General features: G+C 34.5%; 1 protein-coding gene across 1 annotated transcript; it reads left to right on the forward strand.

Moving 5' to 3' along the window:
• The first annotated feature begins 508 nt into the window (after positions 1 to 508).
• Positions 509 to 16,346, forward strand: LOC115441356 (retinol-binding protein pinta). Its single transcript, XM_030166120.2, has 5 exons — positions 509 to 768; positions 11,975 to 12,134; positions 12,932 to 13,112; positions 13,430 to 13,621; positions 15,515 to 16,346. Exons 1-5 carry the CDS (start codon positions 621 to 623, stop codon positions 15,755 to 15,757), a joined length of 924 nt encoding a protein of 307 aa, XP_030021980.1. The 5' UTR covers positions 509 to 620; the 3' UTR covers positions 15,758 to 16,346.
• The last annotated feature ends 7,632 nt before the right edge of the window (positions 16,347 to 23,978 follow it).

A 23,978-nucleotide genomic window follows, 5' to 3' on the forward strand; every position in this document is an offset into this window, starting at 1 on the left:
TATCTAAACTAGAAATTATAACTAGCATAGTAACGAACCTATATATTTACCAAAATGCATAGATTTGTTTAATACACATTAAGGTGGGAATCAAATTATTTATCTTGTGCCTTTTTTGTAAATTGTAATAATACTGTTAGGATGCTTACCTATATAATGTTATGAAAAAAAGGATTATCTATTACATTAATTTCATATAATTAAATTAAAGTATTCATCAAATTTATTATTACGCACATTCTAATTAAATGAAATTAAAATTAAAGTTTTTAACACATCATAAAAAATACGGTGAATTACATTTATTTAAATAATTTTTAAGTGAATTTAACAAAGAAACAAACTTAATTATTATTGTAATCATCCGTTTCACAAAAAAGAAGTATTATAAAATTTGATTAAAATCTGAATAAAATACATTTAAATACATAATAAAGTGTACACCGGCGTGAACGAATCCTACGGCCTTTACGTTAGCGATCGACACGCTTCTTTATAAAAGGTGCTGAGCGCGATTCGTTCGCAGTTTTGTCCTTACTCAGCCGGAGTACGCAATCGATTTGAATTTGGAGCGTTTATTTTTTAAACGTAGACACGTATGAATTTTGTCGGAGTGTAAAATGGCGTTTTTGCAAGGACCTTCTTTGAAACAAGCAGAGGTGATTAAACAGGAACTAGGCGAAGGCCCCGGCGACCTGGAGCGGGGTGTAAGGGACCTTCGCAGCATGCTGGCTGCATCACCGCATCTACCACAACCTGAAGCTTTTGGTACGTTATAGACAAAAAGTACTTACTTAACTTTATTCGAGAATATTATTGAGAATTATAAGCCCATATCATATTAAGTATATTATATATTTTCATATTTTTTCCCGTTTATACGAAATACAGATATTTTTTAAACTGAACAGTAAAATTTTAATATAATTTATCTATTAAAATATCTTTAATATACTGAAAAACTAAAATTTATAATAAGTTCGTTGTAAACATAATTTATTCCAAGAACGGACTGTTCGTCACATAAACGTAGGGAAAGAAAAGGTTTAGAGCCACCTTTTATTAAAATCGCTAATTATACATACCTGATAGGATTTGAAGTTGATTACACAGAACACAATTTAGGTAGACAAATGCTATTTGCGGTACCAATTGAAGTGCAATATACAATAAAACACTATACTACTTACCTACTGTCGCTATCACATTTTTTTAAAACAATCGTCTTGATATGTAGGTATATTTTGATTTGAATTTGTTACACTAATTTGATTTTGCGGTCAATGCTAAAAGCATTTTAATTAAATACCAGTGTCGCGTGTAATGGAATTATTATTTTTTTTTGTTACATTTGTATATTGTATGCAATCACTGCATTTTACATAACTGTTAATTATGTAGATATTGTATGTAAGTAATAAACATTTGACATTTTTCTTTTCTTGTTTCCGCATGCCATTCCATTTATATTTAAAATTTTGTAAAGTTCCTCTTCTAATGCGATATCTGAATTAAAATAGATACCTACCACATTAAAATGTAACAACCGAATAATACTGTTCAAAATCAAAGAAGTATTTAAGTATATTTTATACATAAATACAACCGTAGATTACGTTTTTTAATTGTTTCCTATTTCTTAATTATGTATTTTTATATACAGCACAGCACTGACCCAGTGCTTGTCCCAGTTCTCCTCTACTATTGTAAGTGTAACCTAATGCAAGTTAGCAGACTTCATTGTACTTAAGTACATTCGAACTTTATGTAGAATTCTCAAGTATGTATGATGTAGCTTTTCAAAATAATAAAAAATCAGACATCAATATTCTGTGCCTTAGACTTTGAATCCACGAACCCTCCTTTCGGCAGTCGATCAATCCCCTACTAGGCTCACAAGGCTTTTGTGTTAACCTTCCGTTTTTAAAACAGTATGTTTTAAATCGATAAAGAAATTAATTGTAAACAAAATCATTAATTTTTTTGCCTCTAATATTGTTAGCGCTGGGCTATTTTTAACGCGGATCTTTTAAATGTAGGTAATAAGTTATTAATAAAACGGATACACGAAACGAGTGGAAAATTTATACTTAATATAAGTAAATGACTTGATTTATTACACAATTTATATCTAATAGGACGCGTACTAATTTAAGACGGAATGAAATAAACAATGTTCACGAATTGCGTATTACTTAAGCAAATCTTAAACAAATCTGTGACATTTAAACCGAAAAGCAGATTTTGTACTTTGTTTTGTAAAAATTGCTAAACAAGATCCATATCTGGTCAAAAATCTAAACATATTAAAATGAAAAATAAAAGTAGTCTAGAAATAACCGCAACTTTTTAAAACTGACGAAAAAATTTCTTGAATGTTTTGCTGTTTTGTAAACAAAACTACGGTAGGCTGTAAATTTTCAAAAAATTAAGTGGATTGGAGATAAGTAATGCAATGCCAATCTAACCAGAAGGTCTTTATCACGACTAATATTAATTAATAGCTGTATTCTTATTGTGCCGTGATAGGTTATCGTGCGTTATAATTTTGTAAATACCCTTTTTAACTTTGATTTTGTAAACTTTTTTCCTATTGGTTTAATGGTGGTCTATTCACACAAATGGAACCTTGACTCTGATTCCTACGCAGACATTTGAACAATGGATCACCAAGGAATGGTCTTCATTTCATATACAACGATAAACACGAATTCTATCACATGAAGAGACGGAAAAAAATATATAGTGGACACATTAATTATATCTCTAATCTAAACATGCGTTAGCGTATGTTATCTAAGATCTTTGCTCGTTTGTTTAATAAATGCATTTAAGCACATAATTAATGATAAACATACCTTAGCACAGCTATACTCTAAGTGTGTTCCGCGGAACCCTGGGGTTCCGTGATACCTCTGTCGGGGTTCCGCAAGAATTTAGAAAAATAATCAAAACACCTCTCTCAATAATAATTAGTAACTGTTACATTGTACTTTTATTATGTTGATTAATAAAAAATACACTTATGAAAACAATTGTTTTATTGTAGGGTTCCATCAAATATTTTGCTTCCCAAAAGGGTTCCGTCATTTAAAAAGTTTGAGAACCACTGCCTTAGCATACAATAAATGACGAGGCGATCAATAAACTATAGATATTCATTAATTGTATTAGTGTTTAGCAGGAAAGCTAAAATATGACACGAGACCCCAGTCCGAGCTAAAAAATCCCCAGTTTTAGTAGTTTCGTCGATAAGCTCGTAAAAAAGGTCCGCTAAGGCACCGCACGAGACCCCTAGCGATTGCCCGGGTCGCCTCTGCTATATCCTTACCAAGATTGTCTGTGCTGTGAACCGAAACAGAACGCATAAATAATGTTTTTATTTTGTATGTAAATTCCGAACGAAACAGGTGTCATAATAACATATTATATAAGATCTTGCTGTTTTCCAGCGAGTCGTTAGAATTAGCTGATCCCGTTATAAATTGATTCCACAAGTTGATCAATTATACCTACATATATTGATATTTTTATATTTAAGATGAGATTAGCAAAACTGGTTAAATATTTTATATAATTCTATGGACGTTAAGTCTTTGTAATGAAATATAAAATTGACTCGATGACGGTGCATAACTAATTATTATTGCACTATGTAGTGATGGACAAATAACGCTTGTACTATACCTTTGTGAGTAGAATTATGTAAACACACGTACCGACTCTGAGACAAAGAGAAATTTGCACAGGAGTATAAAAAACTTACCTTTGCCCGCCTGATAATTCTTGTCTGTTTTAAAAGTCCCTTAATCACTGTAACAACCTACAATGCCGTCTATCTAAAAACTTATTAAATTAAAATATTTCCAACGCGAGCAAATTGTCAGGATAACAAGTAGCTAATATGTTAATCTAGGATGTGGTGTACCCGTGTGGCAAATTTAATCCAAATAGGTTTTGCGGTTGCCGGGTTTATTTCTAACAAACATTCAGATATACAAACATTTTCCAAACATACGCATTTATAGTCTTAGAAATAAGATAAAATGAGATGTATAGGTAATGTATATTATACAGAGATGTATAGTGTATATTAGATGTATAATGTATAATATACATTATACAGTATAATGTATAATATATATTAAAGATGTCTCTATCTTCTCTCTCTCATATGTGAGAGTCCGCCTGGGTAGGTACCACCGCTATGTCTACTTCTGCCGCCAAGCAATAGTGTGAAGTCACTGTTGTGTTCCGGTTTGAAGGACATTGTAGCCAGTGTAACTACTGGACATAATAAGACTTACATCTCAAGTCTCAGCATGGCGAGCGCAGTGAAATACCCAACAATACTTTTGTAATTCAAGGAGTTGGATGGTGCTTTTGCTGTTTATGGGCGATCGTATCGCTTACAATCAAGCGAACGGCAAGCTCGTATCGCCATTCAAAGCAATAAAAAAAATACTTAAAAAGAGTCACGCGCTAAAACTAGCTTAAAGGAGAACTAAAGATTTCTTGTCATTTGTCCGAAATGATAAATTCACAGATTTCCATTGCCGAGAATATTGTGCCTGAAGCAAGTCATGTTAAATGTTTCTATTTATGTACATAACATTTTGATAACTAATGCTACAAGCGATAATTAATCTTTAAATACTGTATAAACAGAATTATAAAGCGCATTTGCATTTGAAAAGCCGCATCAAGAGGTAGGTGCAACGAACAATGAATTAAATTGAAATAAACAGTCTAATGAATAATGAATCTTAAAAGCAGATAAGATTAATAGAAACACGAGTGTAGGTCTGTAAACTTAACACTGCGTGACATTACTAACAAACAGACATAGAGAATAAACCGATCAATACATTGGCGCCGCAGTAGTATTAAATACTTAGGAGCGCTAAAATGACCAGAACCTTTGGGTTATGCACATCTTATGTCAATATTATTTATCGCATATATAAGTGGTACGCCAGACACTGGAAAAACAAAGTATAGTAATATATTAACACTAGTTATTATGTCTCTAATATTAACCATATTATATAAAAGTACAAAAACTGCGAAATAATTATTAATTAGACAAAACCCAGCACCGATCTTCCCACGGATGCAGCTGAAATAACAATACAATGACTTCTCATATGACTGCCTCTTGATAACCTCTTGATTAGGGTATAGGTTGTAGGCAACTAATTATGCAATGTTTTAAAACTTTTGTCTTTTTTCATACAGGCACAGGAATAATATAATAATTATACTACACCTGATATTAAATACATTGTAGTCCAGAATATATAGTAACGATTGGCGAGATACGTTGCATCCTTCGACATGCCGATTTACCTTTTTTTGGTTTTACGGAGAAAGTGATTTACCACTGCCGCTGGGGCCTTCATGAGGACAACTTGACACTAATGTTGGGATCGCCTGCCTTACCGTTTGGCGTTGTGCCGCCCGGAGAGGTAAAAAACGTCGGGCGGCTGCCAAGTCGAGTCCCTAAGACTATGTAAACTTTATGCATGACAATACAAACTAAAACTCCGCGATAGCCCTTTTCGGCGCATTAGAGACGGCTGCGCGCTTCTTCAGACAGTTTGTATACTATGTCGGTAGTTGTAAGTATACTGGTTAACTCCGGAAGGCTTAGACTCAATTAGAATTTTCCTAATCAGTTAAGACATGATTGAGTTCGAAGGTACCATAAAAAAAATACACATCGAATTAAGAACTTCTTCCGTTTTTTGAAGTCGCGTAAAAAAAAATTACAAAAAATTAATCCGCCTTCATAGATAGACAAATAAAAGACGTTTTGTCATAGTTTTTTTTACGACGTATTCAGATAATTTTTTGGGCTTTAAAAAAATTATGGCATAGAAATCCTCAACATGGTTAGGTTTTATCTTTGTATATGTGCGAGCCAAGAGAATGAGTCGAGCGTGACGAGGTCGCGGCCAGCGAGGACCAGAAATAAATAATTAAGCATATACTTACTCCTTTTACACTCGTTACCGGCGTTATATAAACTGAATAATACTTCATCATCGATATATATGTACTACGTACTTCATACATTACCTGAATGTTTTGGGCATTCTATACATTGCCTTTATTATCATTGTATAGAATACCGGATTGTACAAATTGACGGTAACGTAGACAATAAAATTGTTGGTTGTAAAGCATAGATTTACTAAGCACATATTGTATTAAATACTCTTGACGTGAATAAATACATTATCGAAGTCTAGTCACAAGCACCACAGCAAAATCTATTACGGATTGATCCAATTTTCTATTCCGCTCGCACATAAGCGAGTCGTGTTTGCAATTGCAACACATGGTCAGGTAGACTGCAATAGTTTGCTCGATTCGTATTCCAGACTCGATCGGCTTTCGTAAACAGTTGTTGGAAAATTTTATAGACACGTTTTGCTTGCGACTTCGCTGACGTTAAATTCTTTCCTAGAATGAAAAGTTTCTGCAATGAATAAAACGAGAGAATATTGTCATATAAAAACAAGTAGAAGATAAACACTGCTGTGGCGGGGAAGTTGTATTGCCTGCGCGGTACGACCACTGCTCTGATATGCTGAGTTCAGATCCCGGGTTAGGCAAAGTGGCATTTGGATTTTTCTGCTCACTATCAGCCCGGAGTCTGGAATTTATGCCCCATACGTGGTGATAGGACTATTACATAATAGGACGGAACAAACTAGGCGAAAAGGAGTGCCCTGGTTGCATCTCTGCACCCATTCGGATATAAGGCGTGATATCGTGTTTGTTTTAGCTTTTTTAGAACAAAAAAAACCCTTCTAAAATCGGTTTGGAAATGGAACAGAAAAATACCGTGGCACGGCGGCGTCAAATTCCCATTCTCACTTATCACAATGTTTAAAAAATATTATAGTCTCGAAGTGCTAGAATCTTACTTCTCTGAATCAGTATTCAGAAATAAATTTATAGCTTTATACAAATCACGTAGTCATATTATTACTTTGAGTTAACTAACTTCTAATAGATTTATAAACTTTATGATAACAGTATTATTAATATTTTATTACGAATTCTAAATCAAGTAAGTATAAAATATGCAAACTTACAACAACGGTTAAAGGCGCCCGATAAGAAATGCTGCAAATCCACCTATGGAAGGAACATTTAGTTTCAAAATTATTAATTCATCCATCTAAACCCATGAATATTTTAATAAAGTCCACCGGAACCAGCAAATTTTTGAAAGTGGTGTAGGAGAAAAAAACGTTTGGAATCCTCTGGTATAGAACAACTACTGCAGACAAATTTTTAAGACGTCTCAACCGGTCTGTAACGGGACTGTCCAACAAACGCGAACGTAATATGAAATATTTACATAACATTAAAACAACTATAAATCATTACGTATAAATAGAACAATATAAATAACAGTTATATTAACGGTACCCCATTTTAAAATCCCCAGAATATTTTTATAGCACAAGTTAAAGAAATTAGCAATTGCATTTAAGGCGGTACCCCCAGCAAAACAGCGCGCTCTCCTTATTTTTAGAAGCTATTTATTTACAAGTTGTAATCTACTTATATCTACTATTATAACTAGTTACTAAATGGTTCAAATTGAAAAAATCTTTTAGTGTTGGATAGTCCATTTATCACGGAAGGCTATTCACATTATGCTATGATCAATAGGAGCGTAATGAGCGAAACATCAATGAAAATGATTGCAAAAACGGGGGAAATTTATTCCTTTTGTGTGCTTCTGTTGCGTGTACTACGAAATGTTAAAGTTATGAAACAAACATATATGACGGAATTATTCCTCTTAAAAAGTTCTAAAAACTATACTTAAAAACAAAGTCCCCGCCGCGCCACGTCTGTCGGCCTGTCTGAACGCGATAAAATTAAAAACCACCCAACGGATTTTGATTAAATTTAGTATGGAGATAGTTTAAGACCCTGGGAAGGACATGGTGTTATTTTCTATCTCGGAAAAACTTTCTCGCACAGGTGGAGTCACGAGCTAATCTAGTATTGTATATTCAGAGAAATTATACGTACTTTTGTGCATATTCGTATTTCATATCGTAGCTCTTTGAAAACGTAAACAAGTTGAGCAATAAATAAGTCAATGACTACTTAAATATTCATTTGTTTATACGGCAACATAATCGGACTTTTATGTCATTCTACCGCATATGAGAAACGAAAACAAACGACATGATTTACCTCAGTCATTGTATTAGACAATGGATCTTCGCGTGGCTTCCTTACGGGCCGACACTACGCGCATTTTAATTCTATCTTTGTACGAACTTGTAAAATTACGTGAATGCGTACGACAATGTGCCTTGACCAAGTTGGCGAAATAATTGTAAATTAATTGCTTAACCATTATTCGGTATTACATAATTTGAATAATCCTCGCATAAGGAAATTAAAGATTATATTAAAATAGAACAAGTTGTTCTATTTCGCATAATGATGACGCCTCATTTTATGCATGAATGCAGATAGGAAATATATTAAAGTGCACATAGCTAGCAAATGAGTGCTAAAGTTTTGTTTAGTTTGTGAGCAGGAATACCCGCTTGAGGATATTTTGTCGTTCTACTTAAATAGAATTAGTACAATTAGCAACTAAGCATGTTGTATTGTATTATCATCACAATGGATGTTTTAAAACGCTGTAAACTATAATTTGACATGTTTCTGCCAAGCACGATGGCAAACAATTGTTGTACATTTTCTTATCTTCAATGTTTTAGAACGTGTAATTTAAATTACTTAATAACCTTGCTGTGGTGTCTTTGTATCTTGTTACGTATATTATATTATACTTACCTACTTATAACTATTTATTCTATATCTTAGCAATCATTAACCAGTTTAGTATTCCTAACCAGTTTGGTATATGTTGTTGAAAATAAAACTAGTTAATAATTGAGTATGTACAATAGATTAATTTAGATAGCACAAAGAGGAACATAATTATAAAGAAATTAACTTATAATAATGATAAATGATTGCACGTAGACGTTTTAGACTGGTTTACAATCAATAATTAATTTACAATATAACAATGCACCGAGGAAAAACAATGTAGAGTTTTGTGAAATACAGTTGATATATTTGTCATACATTTGTTTTATTATTACCCTTATTATGAGTTTTTCTTTTTTTATTAGGCACCGGCCTTCGTCCTCTCTACACCACCCTAAAGTTGACTGGGAACGAATGTCTATTGCATTAAGTCGGCATACCATAAAAAAATATATACTTAAAATAAAAATATATACTTACTTAAATAGTAAAAATAAATATAAATAAATAAATATTTGCGTAGATTTAGTAACATGTGTCTGCTAAGTGCTTATTTCTAATTTCTATTTCTTTCTCCGTAGACTTATGATACTAACGACATTCTTAATCTTTGGTTTTCTCAACCAGAATGATCATTGTGACCTAAGCCACATATTTTTATCATATTTAAATCGTTGTGGGTTTTTATAAATATTCTAAACGTGCTTCATATCGGGTTTTATCGAGTGAAAATAAATGTCTCTACTTAAAGAATTTATTGGACACAGTTCAAAAGGGTTTACAAATTGGAAGAACATTTTCATATCCACATGTACCTAGAAATATCTTAAAGCACCCTTTTTATGGTCCGGCGTTTTATTTTAAATATCTACCTGCTCTTCACTGAAAATTTTTCGCATAAAAAGACACAATTATGATTTGGCTTAGGATTGGATTTAGAGAATTTATTTTCAATTTGTATCTTGTAATATAAAATTATATAATAAAATGTAAAATAAATTATGAATCGTGTCTCAATTAATGGGTTTTAATTATTTTTTTAATATCAAGCCCTGCTTATTGTTTTTGCTATTACATAACAACTTATTTATTACCTTACGAGTTATTTAAAAAAAAAACAAATACTAAAGAATTTCAATTATTCATAAGTTTGTATTCTATTTATATCTTAATTAATCAACAAAACTTTACGGAAATTTAACCTGTGTTTTATGGCCTCATGACTAAATTGAATATGCGACGTAAATTATATATGGTGGTCCAATGAAAATATCGACATAGATAGTATATCGTTAAATAGTAAATTATATTATATAAAAATGCCTTTAGAGGCATTGCTGAATTTGGATAAATAATAATATTATAAAACGGAAGTATAATTTTAATGTGCATATTTTAACTGCCAAACACGAGTAGGCGGTGTCGATTTATCGATTGCATATCCTATACCGGCTATTAAAACGATCAATAATATTTAATTTTCAACAAACTATAATAGCGTTCCCATAGCCTTAGCTGTTTCAATAAAATTACCGGTCAAAAATCTTGAAAGCTTAACAAAGTCAAAGTTAAATAATATTTAATAATATTAATAATTAATTCTGATCACTAACAAAGCTTGTTTTAGCAAGTTTTTACATGACCGAGGCGCCCCGGTACGTACAGTATTTAGAACAATGACATTTTACAAATAGACGCGTCATAGACTAACAAAATTGCACATAAAAACAGCGCAGTATTTATTATAGTCATTTCTTGAGTCATATACCTGTACAGCCCTAGCAGCTCACATTGATACGGCCCGAGTGAACCCGAGTGGGTATATTATAATTCTCTTTGCGAGTTGTCCCGAACGTCAACCGCCCCGTCACTATGACAGTCGAATAAAATGCATTTATTAAAAAATAAGTTAAATAGTATATAGTTACTACTAACGTATGAACTGAAACGTTTTTTTCATCCACAGTTGGACTATAATTTGTACATCGTCTAAAAACACACGACGGCATTTTATTCATAAAAATACAAAAGTTAGTAAGCCGACTAGCCGTGACAGTGGTTGGAGGTTTCGTCTTGCCAGTATTGAGCTCGGACAACGTATTTATGTAATAAAAACATTTTAGATTTAGAATACCAACTTTGTTACAATAAGTATTGTGTGCAAGTATTGCTCTATTTTTCCTTTGGTTAGAGGTTTGCATGACAGCCCAAATACGTCTGGCATTTATGTAGGTACTGATATGATTGCACTTTTACTACTTGCTTAAGATAAAAAAATGTTTTATAAATGTAGGTGACTAAGTAAATCAAATAAAATGTAAACCACATTCATCAATGAATGATTTCAAAGATTGTATAATTTTAAGTGAAATATCTTTTTAAATCTACTAATATATGCCTAAACTAAGTTTATTTCATAGCAGTAGTAAGGGCATATTATTGTTTTATTTTTAATTTCAATCCTCGGAAGTTAACAGAGTCATGACAGGGTTATATTTTGTTCATCCTGCAATAAAAAAAACAAAATCCTAAATTAACTTTTTCTTCTTTAATTCTAACCATTTCAAGATCATCGCATGGACGGTTAATATATCTTTACCGTTCAATTTTCGTCATGTACCTTCAGTAAGTGCCACTGCTCTGGAAAATTTATTTCACTTTTAGCTACATAAAAATATAATTATACAATAAAAAAAGGTGTATAAGTTTATATTAAAGGTTTGCGTATTAATAAATGTGGTCTTTTATTTTTTAAATGCGAGTTTACAAATAGATTTAACTTATAAAATAATATGTAGAGTACATCATAAGCACACACAAGACATATATACATTAAAGAAGCTCTTTAGGTCAAACTGAGTAAGAAGCATTAAAAGATATATGGCTATAAATATATAATAATATAGTGTAACTGATTCGTTCCATTTCAAGAAGAAACAATGCGCTAGAAATCAGTGCCGAAGTGTCTATGGACCGGTTTCTCTTTACGTAGAATTTGTGTAGAATCTAATAATCATCAGAACGATTTGCAAAACTCATTTATGCATATTAGTACCTATATGTTATGTCGGATTCCCTTTCCGAAAATTTCACCATACGCTACTGCTAGGAATGTTATTCTTTATTCTATTGTCGGTTTTCTTTGTTACAGATCGTCACTTACTGGAATTGTTCGTGCGTGGATGTCGCATGGATTTGGACAGAGCGAGATCCAAGCTAGAGGCGTTCTGTCTGGCGAGAGCACGTCACAGCGACTTGTACGAACATCGCTCGTTCACCGAACCCCCTCTGAACGACATTTGCAAGTTCATGTACGTGTTAATTGTTATTATTACTAATGTTATATCTAGAATATTAATTGAGAGGGTATTTGTGACACTCTTTTGCTATAAAAACGATGAGCGTAGACCGTTTGGATCGCTATGACTGTCCACGACCTGTGTATATATTATAACCAGTTATAATTCTTTTTATTTTTGTTAATCAACTCACAATCCTTTTCTAACAATATTAAATAAACAATATAAATAAATAAATAAAATAAAATGCTTTATTCATAACGTAGACAAACATAGTTGCGCTTATGATAAGTCATGGTACATGGGAATATTTAATTATTACTACAATAAAGTCGCGTATATAACTAGACATTGTACTATTGCATTTTATATGGGACATTAAATAAATGAAAGACTATAAAGTAAGCCGTATTATAGCCGGCTAACAACTTGAGCAAACAACCGCGTGGCCGGAGATAGATTTTCTGTTTAGACTCTGAACAAGACTTAATATTGAATTAATTGTGTATTGACGTAACATAAATGTAGTATTTGGAACAATAAGATAATATAAGTTATAATTAAGCCCATAATCAATGTAATTTGTCAACAACCTTGTCATATAAATAATGGAGCAGGTACGATAGTTATTTTTAATAGAATATATTATACCAGCTGTTGCTCGCGGCCCCGCATGCGTGATATAGTTTTTCTTGGATAAAAGTTCCGCTTTATATTTTCCCGGGATAAAAAGTAGCCTATAGAGCTTAGGAGTAATTTATTCTCTCTTTTAGTTCGTAGTATAACAGCGCCCTAATTTCCACCCACAGGGACATAGCAACTCTTCCCAAACTGACGGACGACGGGCTACGAGTGACAATCTTCAGGATAAAAGCTGGCTATCCCGAGAGTAGCGCTGACGTCAGCGCTGCGGTGCGAGCTGTGCTCCTCATCAGCGATGTTCGGATGAGGGATGAAGTACTTATCACTGGCGATGTCTTTATATACGAGGTTAGCTTGAATCATTTTTGTTATATAAAAATATTTTTAATTGGTACGCATTATGGTTCTAATTTGTAACTAGGTATCAAAGTTAAGTTAAGAGTTTGGTACCACTGATATAATTAGCCATTGAGGTCTATTGGAACACCAAAAGCATACATACAATGTGGTATTTTGTATCAAGTGTAAGTCAACATTTTACAAATTATTGATGATTTTTATATATCATGTTTTACACTTTTTTGTAAATGATTTGAAGTATATTTTTATTCAATGTCCTATAGAGTAAAGTCATTTCTGATGAAGGTAATATTATCGCGACACAGGTGTCACAAGTGCGTGGGTCCCTAGTGCCACGTGTGGCAGCGGCAGCCAGTGCCATAAGACGTGGCATCCAGCTGGCACAGTCGGCATATCCTCAGAGGCTAAAGAGGATCCACGTTGTCGGTGCGCCACCATTCCTCGCCTCTTCGCTCCAACTCATGCGCAGTTGCGTCAATGAGAAAATTAGGAGACGGGTAAGTTAGAAATATAGTATTATTATTATTAGTAGTAGTAGTAAAAGGAAATTACGAAGTTAGAAGCGAATTAATGTACTTGTTATATGTATCAAGAAAGAAAAAAAAATTGCGATTATCTAGTCGCTAATATTTACTGCAAAATTTCAATCAGAATTTATTTAAACCTTTAAACAGTTTTGAATTGAAACATTCTACAATGATTCGGAAAACACGCACGATAGGTAACCGATTATTTTGAAGTTTAATGCGTAATGTCTTATACTTCGGCTCTAAATTTAAATTAAGTTTCTATTTAAATGAACTATTATAATATCTGCGCTAAATGGAATGACCTTCGTCTATCAACATCAATATTTGTATACATTTCTGACGTTATATAACACTTCGTCTTGTTGCTAACTTGGTAAAATTTTATGTTCGTCTGTCGTTAATTAAATGTCAAACATTGATCAAGCTATCGTACATAACAGTGCGTGCATAATAGGAGGTGCCATTAGGGTATTTTTTGGTGAATTTTCACTTTCCTCATAAACAGTAATGAATAAAGACGGCGTAATAAAATATGTAGAGGAACAAAGTAAGTAATATCGGAAGCAAGAAGTTGAATTCTTAAACATAAAAATCAGTTTTGGTTATAGTGTTTAATTAGTATATTTTTATTGCATTTATTTAAGTTTAAAATTAATAGTAAAAAAAATGGAATGTCTACGCAATGACACACTTGGCGAATAGTGGGTGTCCTGATTGCACCTCTACCTATGCCTTCGGGAATTAAGACATGACGTATGTGTGTGATATATTATAGACGAAAATGTAGTCTGTACTATACATTCCTTCAATTTGTAGTTAGCCATAAAACAATCAGATAGATCTCGACTTCTTTTTTTAATTAGTACAAACAATAACCTTAGTCTTAGATAACAGAAATCAAAGGAAACCCCGTAATTTCCTTTCATTAGAATACAATGGCCGTAAACCGTTAGCAAGAAACTTGATACTTATGAAAACCTTGTGTATCACCTACTTTACCCAATGGCATCGATATCAATTATCGATTTCCGTAAATATTAAAAAACATAAAACAAGGATATATTGACCTTCAAATACAAAATAAATGTCAAGACAACTTGGGAAACCAAAACGGTATATTTTATTGCTAACAGCAACTGTTGGCACGTTGCTAGCGTTTGTGTGAACGAATTATAATACAAAATACCACGGTATCACTTCCTCGTCAGTGACCTAGAAAAACCAAATAGAGTTTACACTTTTATTCTTAATCACACTTGGCGTCCCTATAGCTTGATAAAGTGAATTACATAACGGTGACTCAGGAAGTTCATTGAAGGTTATTTTTTGTGTGAATTTTCTCATGAAACGTGTCTGTATTAAACGGCACGAAATGCATTTTTATCTGCTCTCAAGTGAGTCACTCAATCGTTTGTTAATCATCTGCTTTCTTACATCATTGGATATGATAGTGATGACGTAGTATTTATAAAATATATAATGTATAGTATGTATGTAATAGTATTTAAAAACTATCTGACAAATTTACTTTTCAAATCTAAAGCAGTAGCGAAAAGTGTAGGTAGTTAAAAAAGGGCATGAAATAAAAAAAAAGATGGCAATTACTACCAAAGCCATAGCGAAAACTCTTTAGTATAGTTTCCTACTCTATTAACCTCTAAGTTGATGAACTTATTATGAGAACGATGGCTTTCCGCACCTAAAAATTCGATAAAAGTTTCTGTAACGCTATAACAACTATTATCACATCCCTTCAAACCTGTAGAAATTCTGCCTCCGAACTTTGATACAGTCTTCTCTTACCCTCGAAAAAAATTTAAGTATTTTTCCAATTTTATCAAAGTATATTTTATTCCACAGTATTACTTACACGCCAAAGTAGATGAGCTATTAGAGCATATTTCGGCGAGCGTGCTGCCCCAAGAATGGGGAGGTGAAGAGGAGCCCATAGACGTTCTCGTGAGGAAGTGGAGACAACGGATCGACGAGAGCCGAGAGTTCCTGCGCGACCTCAACGAGCTATGCTGCGCGGTACCAGCTCAAATCGCTGACGCAGAAGTCTATGGAACAATGGGATCCTTCAGGAAACTTGATATTGATTAAATAAGGTGTAAATGCCATCGTAGCCAAGGGTAATGATAGGTGTAGCAACAAATTTTTGATAAATAATATGATTCTTGGCAAAGGTTTGTTGAAAAATAGTATATTTTAAATGGATTAGCTATCAAAAATATACAGGGTTTTTTAGGGTTTTTAATTAATACAATTGCCCATTTTTAATTTGACTTAGGTATCGGTTTTATTATTTTGTACAGTTTTCCACGTTACATATGTGCCGAAATTGAAGTAGACTTTAATGCGCCCTTAATGGTTGGTTATAATGAACGAGGATAGGCAAGATTGTTTTTGAAGGTAATCCGTCACCAAAGAGTAAAGAGATGAGATCTCCCCACAAAAGCCAGTGCAACTGGAATTGAATGATAAGGAATATCCCCAAATTTCAGATTGTTTTCTGTCACTTAATAGTTGCTAACCCATAGATGTGTACTTACTTAGTTAATATAGGTTTAGAATAAACTTGTGATATGATATTGTTGTATTAAATATATTTTAAGTAGTTTTAAATTCAGTGGAAGTGGTTATTTCCCGTTTATTATTACTTCTTACATTAAAATGATTTTAACGATATTAAGCTGTGTGGTTTCATTTAATATTTATCACCAAATAATATGTCTATACTATTATATAAAGCTGAAGAGTTTGTTATTTTTTTTTAAAGCACTAATCTCAGGAACTACTGGTTCGAATTGAAAAATTCTTTTAGCGTTGGATAACCCATTGTTCGTGAAAGGTTATATGCTATATATCATCACGCTATGACCAATAGGAGCGGAGCATTAATGCAAAATGTTGTAAAAACAGGGAAAACTTATACTTTTGAGAGCTGCTTTTGCTTACGTAAACGGTTAAACTTACGGAACTTATATGTATGATGGAATTGTTTCCCTAAAAAAGTTCTCTAACAATATATAAAATAAAGTTTCACGCCGCATCTGCCTACCTGTCTGAACGCGATAAAGTCAAAAAGTACCCAATGGATTTGGATGAAATTTGGTATGGAGATAGTTTGAGATTTGGGTAGCACATATGCTACTTTGTATTGCGGGAAAATATATAGCGAGACTTTTATCCTGGAAAAACTTTTTCACGCGAGCGGAGCTGCAAGCAAAACCTATGAATCACAAATATAGAACCAATAGACTAGTATGTAGTCGATCTTTAAATAAATGGAACACGGCAGCAATTATTTGGAGTCCGGTGTTTTAACGTGTTTCTATCGATTATAAAATATAATATACTTTATGAATTCTTTTTAAATTCAAAGCTTGTTTAACATTTCAAAATATTAAGTACTTAAAACTCTACGGCCATTAATTCTAATGTAAATAATTGTACTTTCTGTATTATATATTCATCTATGGGTGGGCTAGTGTAAATTGGCAAGCTTTACCTACCTTCGAAAAAAATTTGTGAGAAATTTTTACTACGTGGTTTTCCTCACTATGTTTTTTTGTTCAAGGAAATAATAATTAACAATGATAGAGATCTTCGATAACTCAGAGAATGTGCGTACTTGCCTTAGTGGCGTAGTTTTAACTTGCAAACATCGTCGCGGTCTGCCCTTTAAACAAACACTTATATAAGTTTTAGGTATCACCGACAGCCCCCTTTGCAGAGGATGTCTGTCGGATGACGAAACAGTCTCCCACGTTATCCTGGAATGCGGAGGAGTAGCTGCACCTGCACAATGGGCTGAAATCCTCGATAAACCAGGGTCACTCAGAGAAGCCTGTGGAGGAACCAGGAAGATCCTGCGCTTTTGGAAGGAGTTGGGCTGGCTAGACCCATAGTCGGCATCCCACGCACAAAGACCCGACTTACAATGGGCTAAGTGCGGAAAAAGGAGCCCTTAGCATAGAACATAGAACATAAAACATCTTCGCGGCGAAGTGTTCTAGTCGACTCTGCAGTCTGCACTAAGCTATCGCCACTTTAGCCAGAGAATTTACATAATTAAATAGATTAATGTTTGTTAATCAAGAATCTGCAATTCAATTATAATATGGAAAGCGGTAGCGCAGAAATTGGTAGTAGTCTTCTCTTAAATTATGAAAAAGTCCCGTAGGTTACATATTATTATGTGTTATAGTTATGTTGACATATTCGATCAAACTAACACGTTGTTTATATATAAAAAAAAAAACAAATATGAGATTTTCGACGTTCTACCAAAAATAATAATTGGAATTTGTACATACTTCGTCACGTTTTACGTAGCGTCTGGCTATTGCTTGATATTTGTGTTTATACATACGTAGGTCATCGCTTTGTTTTATATTATCATGTTTTACCGAACTACATCTTGCAATAATTTCCACGTAAGTTCCTATATCCTAAAACTTCTAGAGGGGTAGAGAAAACTTTTCTGTTTCTTTGGAGAAGTTAAAAAATGAGAATCAGGTGTGAACGACTATGCTGAATATACGAGATAACTATACTTGTGCGTACATGCTACATACATACCTACCATATAGCAGATAAGTACGCACCCACCTCTGTTTCAACAAAAATGTATACATGCTTGAAATAAGAATAATGATATTACAACCATAGTTCTATCTATTTTACTGGTGGTAGATCTCTCATATGTGAGACACCGCCGGGGTAGGTACCACTGCAATGTCTATTTCTGCCGCCAAGCAGAAGTGTGTAGTCACTGTTGTGTTCCGGTTTGAATGACATTGTAGCCGATGTAACTACTCGACATAATGAGACTTAACATATCACGTCTCAGGATGGCGAGCGCAGTGGAATATCAAACAATACTTTGTAATTCAAGGTTTTGGATCGTGTTTCTACTGTTTATGGGCGGTCGTATCGCTTACCATCAGGCGAACGGCAATCTCGTCTCATCATTCAAAGCAATAAAAAAGAATATATCTATCTTTGGTAATAAAGAAACGCATCAATAAAAATAATCATATTCGACCCTCCGAGAGATAGCTACACTTCACGGATAAAATATTCTTATCTATCTTAATCATAAATATCAGATAACCACCAAAAGTGAGTATTATAACTGTTTGTAATCTGTCAGTATTAGTCATTAAGATATTAAGACCGGCTATTAAAATGCGTTCTACTCGTACTCTCAGTTAATTAGTTGGTACTGTTCCAAGATTGGTGACAGGCTCTTTTAGCAATGGCTACATTTTTTAGAAAAGTGGTGTTAAGAAGGTTTTAATACAGTGAATTAACCCATTAGATGTTTTTCTTGCCTTATTAGTATTCTTGACTGTAAGTTTCGCCTTTAAAATTGCAATATTATTAAAAATTAAGTAAATTAAATTATTCTAATGAGATACGCAATAGTACTTTTTATAGAAATAAGTTAATTATATCCGCAGTGTGGCCAATTTACCTAATTTAATGTTGAAAACTTCAGCATCTATTCATGAAACAATGACTCTAAATTCTTATCTTAACTAAATTCTTACTACTTAAGTATCTTACTAATATTAAATTCTGGGTAAGTTTGTGAAGTGTTAGAATGTTTGGAAGTAAACCTAGAAACAGCTAAACGGGACATTCGTAGACCATGTCCTGAATAACACATAGGCTCTTTTATGTCTCGGATATATGAACCCAAGGGGAAAGAGTGGAGTTTATAATCTATTTTTAATAGATGGCGCGGGCGTCGTACAGGCAAAGCCAGTCATCCGGATTCCGGGCGGAGCCGCGAGCAACACCTACTTCATCATTTATTTCACACCAGAGCAGTTGCTAGAAGAGATTTTAAATGAATGATTGGAAAAAAAATAAATAGAAACATGGCGAATGAACGAATGAGTCACCTGATGATAATTGCCTTTTAAGATTTTCTCTATTGGTTTGGAAATTATAATTTATTGAAATTATTACACAAGTAAATCGTCACAATAAAATATAATATATAAATTATAAGACAATTATAAATGACGCAGTACTAATTAGCTGCTAACAGTTTGTGGCTAATTATGATCTCATTTTTCACAACCCATCCATCTATAATATTTTGTATCTGAATCTAAAACACTGTCTTGATAATAATAATTATTATAATGTAACCATCTGCGTAGTTAGAAGGAGCTAAATATTTACATACGCCTCATAAGGCGGTCTAAGTTGAACATAAATTTATGTAAATTAGCATTTTTCGATTAAATCCAAATAATAAGTCTTCAATAATTATTAATAAAAATTCAATACGTCAAAAATGTACTTCCTAGTTCCTAAGTTGCCGGCATTTTTTTTTATTAATCTTAGCATAAACCTGACTGCCTTCTATGGCGTATCGACATTGGAGCTAAAGTAAATCACTGTATGTGAACTGTGTGAAAAACAAAAGTCTTCGTCCTACACAAGAACCCCAATGGCTCTTCTAAAACCAAGTATTTGCTATCGGATATATTGTTACAGATCCGATTGGATAGCGAACTATTTGCTTGATGGGAAACCTGCAGTAGTGGGTTTTACTGCCAACAATCCAGAATTTAGTCAAAGTTCTGGCAGGCCAACTTAATTCATGTTCCTCCAAGACACATCGTCTCACATTGATCGAAGTTATTTGTACTACAATCCAGTAACTTCTAGGTTAATTAAAACATAAGGTCTCTTCCAGTAATGTAAAACATAAGATTGGGTAGGTATATTCTGTCTAAACATGAGTTATCACAATAGAAGAGGGCAAAAATATGTATTCATATAACAAACATAAAAAAATACACTCGAATTGAGAACCTCCTTCTTTATTTGAAGTAGGTTAAAAATAAAAATGATCTTGATCCACGAGATTATTATATAATTTATTCATTCGCGCATTAATGAAGGAGTCAATAATACTAATGTCAGTGACTGCTCATTGATCAAATTCTAAAAAAGTATCGTGAGAATGCAGTGATGATCTCATATCACAATTATTAACAGAGAACAACACAGACAAGTAATTTCAATCGTATTCAACTGTTTTGTGGCTAAAATTAACAAGAATAATACCGATTTAAATAATTATAAAAATATGAGTTATGGCTAAAGCAAATATAGGAGGAACGGTATTAGCAATCAATGCTAAAAATACTTCTGTTATGGTTTCCGAGTAATGACTAATAACAGAACTCTAAAAAATCCAGTTTGAGCGGGTTTTCTGCTGCTTAGATAGGTGCTATCGGTCGTTTATTTCAATCACATATAAAAACTGGTTTAGTTTTATATTGTAATAAAATTATAAACAAGTATGTACATTATGGAAGAACCCCGTCGATCTGTCTTGGCGGTTAGGTGTTTAAAGTAGTTATTATTTTACTGAAAATCATTATACATATCCTTTGTATATCTGCTACAGGTTTGTAAACTTGTACTGTTATTGCTGAACGAATATAATATAAATTTACTAGTGGTAGTCCTCTCATATGTGAGAGTCCGCCTGGGTAGATACCACTGGAATGTCTATATCTGCCGCCAAGCAGATGTATGTATTTACTCTTGTGTTCCGGTTTAAAGGACATTGTTGCCAGTGTAACTACTGGACGTAATGAAACTTAGCATCTAACGTCTCAGGATGGCGAGCGCAGTGGAATACCAAACAATACTTTGTATTTTAAGGTGTTGGATAGTGTTTCTACTGTTTATGGGCGGTGGTATTGCTTACCATCAGGCGAACGGCAAGCTCGTCTCGTCATTCACAGCAATAAAAAAAAACAGATAACTAAAGATAGAGAAATAATGTAGGTAATAAATATCTACCAAGCTACATCAGACACCTCCTTAAGTACCATTGTTACATAGACAGCTGATAATCATGTATACAACAGCTTAGAGGCCGGTAGTAGTGGAACAGGACTGTGTTATTATTCGACATTTATAAGTTATTAGTTGTAGAAAAAAAAACACGTTTTTATAACGCACTAGCTTTTGCCCGCGGCTCCGCCCGCGTTATAAAGTTTTTCGGGCTAAAGTTTTCCGTTATAAAAGTCACGCTATATATTTTCCAGGGAGCCTATGTTCTTCCCAGGGTCTCAAACTGTCTCCATACCAAATTTTTTCCTAATACGTTGGGTAGTTTTTGAGTTTAACACGTTCGGGCAGACCGATGCAGCGGGGGACTTTGTTTTATGATATATTTTTGTAGAACTTTTTAAGAGGAACAATCCCGTCATACATTATTGTTGCATAATTTTAACCGTTTACGCCGCGCACGCAACAGAAGCTCTCAAAACTAATAAATTGTCCCCGTTTTTGCTTCATGTTTCATTACTGCTCCGCTCCTATTGGTCATAGCGTGACGATATATAACCTATAGCACTCCAGGAACAAAGGGCTATCCAACACAAAAATATTTTTTCAGTTCGAACCGGTAGTTCCTGAGATTAGCGATTAGTGCTCCGCTCCTATTGGGCATAGCGTGATGATATATATAGCCTATAGCATTCCAGGAACAAAGGGCTACCCAACACAAAAAGAATTATTCAGTTCAAACTCCTAGTTTCTGAGATTAGCCATTACTGCTCTGCTCCTATTGGTCATAGCGTGATGATATATAGCCTATAGCACTTCACGAACAAAGGGCTATCCAATACAAAATGATTTTTTTAGTTCAAACCGGTAGTTCCTGAGATTAGCCATTACTGCTCTGCTCCTATTGGGTATAGCGTGATGATATATAGCCTATAGCGCTCCACGAACAAAGGGCTATCCAACCCAAAAGGATTTATTCAGTTTGGGCCGGTAGTTCCTGAGATTAGCCATTACTGCTCCGCTCCTAATGGGTATAGCATCATCATCATCATCATCATCATCATCAGCCTATATCTTTGTCCACTGCTGGACATAGGCCTCCTCCAATATACGCCATTTTACCCTGTCTTCGGCCTGTCGCATCCAGTTCTTACCAGCGACCTTTCGCAGATCGTCACTCCACCTAGCTGGAGGGCGTCCTACACTACGTTTGCCGAGCCGTGGTCTCCACTCAAGAACTCGTTTACCCCATCGGTTATCGGTTCTTCGACAGATATGCCCTGCCCACTGCCACTTCAGTTTGCTAATCCTGTGTGCTATGTCGGTGACATTGGTTCTCTGACGAATGACCTCGTTACGAAGTTTATCCTTCAGAGAAACTCCGAGCATAGCATGTTCCATAGCTCGCTGAGCGACTTTGAGCTGGTGGACCAGCCGTACTGTGAGCGTCCACGTCTCGGCACCGTAGGTCATGACAGGTAGGACGCACTGGTTGAAAACCTTCGTTTTCAGACATTGTGGTAGAAGTGACGAGAAAACCCGACGCAGTTTGCCAAATGCGGCCCAGCCCAGCTGGATTCTCTTTTAACCTCCCTCTCAAAGCTGTTTCTTCCTAATTGCAGAATCTGCCCAAGGTAGGTGTATTCCGAAACAACTTCGAGAAGGTGGCCATTGACAACGATAGGTCTTGGATCTAGGTTGTCATTGATCATAAGTTTTGTCTTATCCAGATTCATTGTTAGACCTATTTGCTGTGAGGCCGAAGCTAGGCTGTTTAGCATCTGTTGCAGTTCCTCCAGTGTTTCTGCCATTATCACTATGTCGTCTGCGAATCGCAAATGCGAGATGTACTCACCATTTATGTTAATGCCCATACCTTTCCAGTCCAGAGTCTTGAACAAATCCTCCAGTGCGCTTGTGAACAGTTTTGGGGAAATAACATCCCCCTGTCTCACCCCTCTGTGCAGCTGAATGGGTCCCGACTGCTGGTTCTGTACTTGGACACGCATAGTGGCAGATTTATATAGACATCTCAGCACTTCGACATAGCGATAATCTACTTGACAACGCTGTAAGGATTCCAGGACAGCCCAGGTTTCGACAGAGTCGAAGGCCTTCTCATAGTCCACAAATGCCAAACACAGGGGCCGATTATACTCCTCGGATTTCTGTATAATCTGCCTCACTGTGTGTATGTGGTCTATGGTACTGTATCCTCCGCGAAACCCAGCCTGCTCCGGGGCTGAAACTCGTCGAGTCTCCTAGCGAGGCGATTCGTGATAACCCTGGAGAACAACTTATAGACGTGGCTCAGGAGTGAGATGGGCCTATAATTCTTTAGAAGGGTTTTATCCCCCCTCTTAAAGAAAAGAACCACCAGACTCCTACTCCACGCCTTTGGAGTTCTCCCACAGTGTAGAACGGTGTTAAACAGCTTTTGTAGCTCCTGTATGAGAGGAAGGCCACCTGCCTGCAGGAGCTCCGAAGTAAC

This window comes from Manduca sexta, chromosome 9 (assembly GCF_014839805.1).
Source record: "Manduca sexta isolate Smith_Timp_Sample1 chromosome 9, JHU_Msex_v1.0, whole genome shotgun sequence".
NCBI classification, from domain to species: Eukaryota; Metazoa; Arthropoda; class Insecta; order Lepidoptera; family Sphingidae; genus Manduca; species Manduca sexta.